The following is a 6,579-nucleotide window of genomic DNA, read 5'->3' as shown; positions in this document are numbered from 1 at the left end:
GTGTTGAAGGGTCATGCTGAATTGTATGTAGTGAGAAAGGGAGATAAGATGTGTGTGTGTGTTTGTAAGAGAAAAGAGGAGAGAAAGAGAAGTGAGATGGGAAGGAGAGGGTGGGAGGAAGAGAAAGAAATGGGGTGATGCTGTGTGTGTCTGCATGTGTGTGTGTGTGTATGTGTGTATGTGTGTGTGTGTGTGGTGGGGTGGAGGGCTGGTGGAGGGGGGGCAGGCACAGTCAGTTCTGATAACAGCAACAGTAGGAGGAGGATGAGCCGTGGGACCGCCCCACTCTCCCACAGATATAAATAGGAGGTGGATTTTTTTACTCCACTCATTTCTCCTGAAGGATGAGATCCCTGAAACACCTCAAACATCACTCCAGGAACAATGTGGTGAGTTTGTAACCTAAAGATGGAGAAAGATGTGTTGCTGCTTAGGGTTAAGGGGGGTTGGTGGTTAGTTGTTTGGCAGTTTGTTAGTGAGGTATTTACACTCTTGTCTGTATGTGAGTGTGAGGGGAAGCGACATTACTTTTCACATTCATATGAGAACCGCAGTGGGAACATCTTTTTAAAAAAAGATAAGAGTTGTGTTTCTATCTCTGCCGCGCGTTTTCTGCTGCTGCTCTAATTGTTTGTCCTTAGGTGTCTCTCAGATGCAACTTTAAATGTGAAAGTACGGACTCTTGCAATTACTACCCTACCTTCTCTTTCTCCTTGTCATTTGTCTTTTTCTCTTTCATTTTGTCAGCCTTTCATTTTGCTGTGCTTTTTCTTCTCTCTCCAGCTCCCCCTCCTTCCCTCCCTCCCTCCTTCCCCTCTTTCTCTCTCTCTCTCTCTCACTCACTCACTCACTCACTCACTCTGTCTTTCTGTCTCTCTCCGCTCCCCCCCTTCCCACCACCACCACCCCCCTCCGCACACCCCCTCCCTCTCCTTTTCCTTTCTCTCTTCCCTCCTCTCACATGCTCACTCAATCTCTCCTTCCCCTTCCCTCCCCTCCCTCTCCTCCCCTCTTTCTTTATCTTTCAGCCCCTCCATCTCATTTCTCTCTCTGTCTCCCTCCCTCCACTCCTCCCCCGCCCACAGCTCTTTCTCCTTCTCTCCATACCTCCCTCCCTCTCTTTTCTCTCACACACACACATGCTTTCAAATACACACCCAGTCTCTTTCCTTTTCTTTCTCACAAACACACAGTCTGTCTCTGTCTGACTACTTTAAAAGCAGTAATTATAAATGACGTGGTTATCAGGGCATCCAGGTCTACTCCCCTCTCCCAACACACACTCACACATGCACACACACTCACACACCTTTATTCCTGCTCTATCTCCTCTTCTTTTTTTCCTTTTCTCCATCCACTCTTTCTCTTAGTATTGTGTCAGGAGAGGAAGCAGCTCTTGCTGGTGCGTATGGCACAGAGTGAAGACCAGTGTATAGTCTGAAAAGAAAGTAGGAGTCAGAGAGCTTCTGTCTATACATTTCCCTACCATTCAGAGCCAGGCTGAGAAATAACCTGAAACCAGTGGCCTACAATACTCGCTTCCCTTTTACCACAGACAACCAGTTTGGTTGTACTAAAATTTCTTCCTCATAGTTTCACTGTTCCGCTTTTACAGGCGACGGGGTAAACATGAGCATGTGGGTCTGAAACACTTTCAAACCATACAATTATGTTAGCGATTCTTATGCATCGGTCTGGAATACTGAATGAGCTCGAAGCTCAATCGAATGTCTGTTATGGATATGAGACTGCCTGCCGGCATATATCATCTTGTTAAGGAAGCCCAGTGTGGCAGGCATTATGAAGTCGGCTACGGCGAGCGTAGAGCCGAGACACTTTGCTCTTCATGAATGGGACGAACAGAACCAGTGATGAGCTGACCTTGGTCAGCCAGGCTGCCCCGGGACCCCACAGGAAGTGCTGAGGACAGTCCACGGAAGTCAACTTCCTGGCTGGACCTGCATCCCTTGTTGTGTTCTTTATTATTCTAAAGCCTGTCAAGGAAGGAAGTGGGGTGCTAACACAGATCTGCCATATATCGACTGTTCTGTGGATTCAGAGCAAAGAAACAAGGCATGGTGTGAATGCAGCTCACAGAGTAACCCTGAAAAACATTTTCTTAATACTCTTCTGGAGTCCCGGGAGGGGAAGATTGTGAAGCTTCTGGTATCAGACTGAATTCTTTAAAAACTAAATTATATGATAATTTCAATATTCTGGCAACACAAAACCTTTTGTTTGTATTAATAGGAAGGTTACCAATATCATGAGGCTACAATGGGGAAATGAGGTTATATGAGGAAACATTGTGTAAGGCAGGGTTTTCGTAACATCGGAGTAATAAAAACACACATACTGATGTTGTTTTTCAAGTTCATTATTTAAAATGTGTGTGTTTTATGTGTTTTCTTCCAGGAGGAGGAGAGTAGCCGCTTGGTGCGGACCTACCCCAAGATGACTGAGGGCCACGTGGACGTGGGCACGCAGACGGAGCCCGTGGTGGTGCTATCTCTGGCTCAGGCTGCCGTTCTCGGCCTCATCTCCCAGAATGAAATCTTTGGGGCTACTATTGCTCCTAATGGCTTTTACACAGGGGAACCCAGAGAGTGCCCCCCTCCTCCACCTGAGGCAATGGAGTATGAATACGCAGATCAGCTAATAGGGGCCAACGGGGACTACCTGGCCGAGCCTGCTGGGGAGCAGGAGCTGCAGCCCCACTGCAGTGAGAGAAGACGGCCCGGGCCCCGTGGGAGGACCAAGAGGCCCAGGAGTGAGGAGAGTCACCCACACAAAGTAGCAAGTCCACAGGCTCAGGTTAAAGGTGAACGGCTTGAGTCTGATACCCCTCCGTCCTGCATTCACATGAACAGCAGGCAAAGTCCTGGCAAGTCAGAAGATCCAGTCACACAACAAGGGTCTCTGAAAGAGGAGCAGGCCTGCGGAAACTGTCACTCATGTGTGCGGGATACACCCAGGCCACACTCAGTTGGACATCCAGAACAGGAAGAAGAAGAAAGCACGGGTAGAGAAAGAGAGAGGAAGGAAGAAGACTTGGTGGTGGAGGAAGAAGAGGAGGAAGAGGCACTAAACCTCAAAACTGGTGGTGACACCAGCAGTCCTCTGGAGAGCCGCTATTATGAGTCCAATGAGGTGGCCTATGAGTCCGCTGACATGGCCATACCAGGAGAATACGAGGAGAACGGCCAGGCCATGCTGTGGTCAGACCCAGAGGGCCTCGCCAGGCGAATGCAGATCGACCGTCTGGACATCAACGTACAGATCGATGAATCGTACTGCGTAGATGTGGGAGAGGGTCTGAAACGCTGGAAGTGCCGCATGTGTGAGAAGTCATACACATCCAAATATAACCTGGTCACTCATATTCTGGGCCATAATGGAATTAAGCCTCATGAATGTCTACACTGTGGAAAGCTCTTCAAGCAGCCAAGCCACCTCCAGACTCACCTGCTCACCCACCAGGGAACCAGACCTCACAAGTGCACCGTTTGTGAGAAGGCCTTCACGCAGACCAGCCACCTGAAAAGACACATGCTGCAGCATTCAGACGTCAAGCCCTACAGCTGTCGCTTCTGTGGCCGTGGCTTCGCCTACCCCAGCGAGCTGAGGACCCATGAGAACAAACACGAAAACGGTCAGTGCCATGTCTGCACCCAGTGTGGTCTCGAGTTCCCAACTTACGCACACCTGAAGCGACACCTGGCCAGCCACCAGGGCCCGACCACATACCAGTGCACAGAGTGCCACAAGTCCTTTGCTTACCGCAGCCAGCTGCAGAACCACTTGATGAAGCACCAGAACGTGCGGCCCTACGTCTGCCCCGAGTGCGGCATGGAGTTTGTCCAGATCCACCACCTCCGACAACACGCTCTCACTCACAAGGTACTGGCAGCGCACACCCTTGCACTTAAGGTACTGGTACCTAAATAATGTGCCTTTGTGTACAAGTTTGTGTTAAAAACAAAACTCTAGGAATAGGCATTACTAAACCTTTAATTAATTTTTTTAAAATGATATAACAAAACATATAAGGGTTAAAGGGAAGAATGGGACATTTTTAGCTCTACTCAATCAGAGTCCTCCATATGAATCCTCAGAGGAAATAGGAGGGTATATTGCACACTTTCACCACAGCCTTTCCTCTAAAAACCAGTTGCTTTGTAAACACAGCCTTCAAAGGCCTTGAGTTTTTTTGTTTCGCTCAACCCCCCACTTGCATGTGTTTTGTGTTGTGTCGTTCGCAGAGCTACTTCCCTTTGTGTTTGATGAATCACACTGGCCTTTCACTCCATTTTAATATATAGTCCCTTTTATTCTATTGGGAAAATAAACCATTCTTTTCATGGCATTTTCTTTTGTTAACTATTAAAATAAAAGTTAAATACACAGTGAAACTAAAAAAGGAAAAAGTTGATTTTTTCCATTGTTGGACTTTTTCCACTCCATCTTTCAACACTTGGGGGGGCTAATGTAATCTACATGTGCTGGATCAAAAGCCAGAATGCAAATGCTCCTCGTGTGTTTTCTCCCTGTGACTCATGATTTATTTTCCTCGAAACCATATATCTAGCCAAATTAATTAAAAAGCCCAAACACTTTTTGTTTCCACAGGGTATGAAAGAATTCAAATGCGACGTCTGTGCCAGGGAGTTCACCCTGTCTGCCAACCTGAAGAGACACATGTTGATCCATGCCAGTGTGCGGCCCTTCCAGTGCCACGTCTGCTTCAAGACCTTCGTCCAAAAGCAGACCCTTAAAACGCACATGATTGTCCATCTGCCGGTCAAGCCTTTCAAATGCAAGGTGAGTGAAGCGAGTGGGGTTTTCCTTCAAGACAAAACTGGTTCCCACTGGGATGGAGCAGGGAGGGTTACTGACTATTACACTCTTGTGTCTCAGGTGTGCGGAAAGTCTTTTAACAGAATGTACAACCTCCTCGGCCACATGCACCTCCACGCCGGCAGCAAGCCTTTCAAGTGTCCTTACTGCACCAGCAAGTTCAACCTGAAGGGCAACCTAAGCCGACACATGAAGGTCAAACACGGCATCATGGACACCTCGATAGATGGTCAAGGTGAATATTTCCATTGATTATCCTTGATTACACTCTCTGCTTTGAAATAGATGAATCTCCTTGATGATATTGGAATTTGTTGATGGGTTATGCGTGGCAAATTTCCACTCGGCAGGCTTCATGTCACATTATTGTCACTCAGTCTGCCCCTAATGCACTTTGACTCAGCATGTACTGTAATCGAGTGGCCAAGTGTTTTGATGTTTCACTGTCACTCGCTCCCTGTGTGTTTAGTAAATATAGCAGTGCCTGGATTAGACATGCCTGTCTCTATCAGTAGAGACTGACACTGAGGCAGGGGAGGAGGGGCAATCTACTGGCTGTCCTCAATGAGGCCATGTGTCTTTAGGAAGAGCAGCGTGCTGTTGAGGACAGAGTGGGATCATATTTGTGTCTTTGCTTCCTTCAATAGAACCGCCCCAAGACACAGAAGGCCAGGAGGACTATGAAGAGGAGAGCTTTGAATTCAGCGAGCGAGAAAACCGAGCTAACAACAACAACACACCAGACATTGCTAAACTATCTCAAATGGAGTATTACAGCACCTATGGGAAGGGTGCAGGGCGCTTCAGCACTGCATGAATTATTGAAATAACCCCAAATTGAATTTAAGTGTGAACTAATGAAAACAGGATTGTTTTTTTGTTTGTTTGTTTTTTGCTTTTAAAAGCATAGTGCTCGGGTTGTTCTTTAAGGGTGCAAGAAAACCCAGCAAACTGCACATTCATATGCACTGGAATCACTCATAATGCTATAAAATTTGGAAATGTATAGTTTTTACCTTATTACATATTTTTCATCTCACTAGCAAATCTACTGAATATATATAATATATACTAAATATATTATATTTGAGAAAAGTGGATTGTCTAAAACTGGAGCATTTAGGTAAAAAAAAAAATCTTTATAAATATGTAGATGTTGTCAGCTGCTTAAAAACAGGAACATCATCTGAGCCAAATTTTGAAAAAGCACATTTTTTTTTTAGCTACAAGCATTAAAGCATATGGTAATGTTATACTGCACTTACTCATTCAGACAATCCCGGCCTCTCTCAGTCCGCTGGGGTAAACTAATGTGAAGGGTTAAAGAAGGGAACAGTTAATTTCACTTGCCAAAGCTTATGTTGCAGAGGTTAATGATTCACTTTGATTATACTGTGATAAATTAATTTTGAAGGATGCAGAATGAGTTCAAATGCAATTCGGAATCCGTTTTATTGTATATTATTGTACAGAATGTATCAGTCCTCTTGTAAGTTGGCTGGTACTGTAATCAGTGCGTTGCACTGAGGACCACTGTGTCTACTTTTTAGGTTTCTGCATTAACAAGCATCACCTTGTATTGATCTCTAGTCTATGAATGTAATTGTTTCTGTGGAATGTTTAAAGACACTAATGAAAAGAAAATCAAAATACCCTTTTTTAACGGTAGGACCCCTGAACCAAAGAATTGGATCAAATCTTGCAGCTATGGGGACTGTAAGT

General features: G+C 45.7%; 1 protein-coding gene across 2 annotated transcripts; it reads left to right on the top strand.

Annotated features, from left to right (window-relative positions):
- The first annotated feature begins 222 nt into the window (after window positions 1-222).
- Window positions 223-6,578, top strand: znf710a (zinc finger protein 710a). 2 transcript variants are annotated; one of them, XM_059335038.1, is made up of 5 exons: window positions 223-389; window positions 2,416-3,900; window positions 4,630-4,821; window positions 4,918-5,092; window positions 5,505-6,578. In XM_059335038.1, the coding sequence occupies exons 1-5, from the start codon at window positions 345-347 to the stop codon at window positions 5,672-5,674; spliced, it is 2,067 nt and encodes a 688-aa protein (XP_059191021.1). In that variant the 5' UTR covers window positions 223-344; the 3' UTR covers window positions 5,675-6,578. The 2 variants fall into 2 exon arrangements, with proteins under 2 accessions (XP_059191021.1, XP_059191020.1); XM_059335037.1 differs by having other exon boundaries at window positions 2,416-3,930.
- Window position 6,579: the final 1 nt, after the last annotated feature.

The sequence above is a fragment of the Centropristis striata genome, chromosome 6, assembly GCF_030273125.1.
Source record: "Centropristis striata isolate RG_2023a ecotype Rhode Island chromosome 6, C.striata_1.0, whole genome shotgun sequence".
Classification (NCBI taxonomy): Eukaryota; Metazoa; Chordata; class Actinopteri; order Perciformes; family Serranidae; genus Centropristis; species Centropristis striata.
The sequence above is the reverse complement of the archived record's forward strand: the minus strand, read 5'-3'. Positions and strand labels throughout refer to the sequence as shown.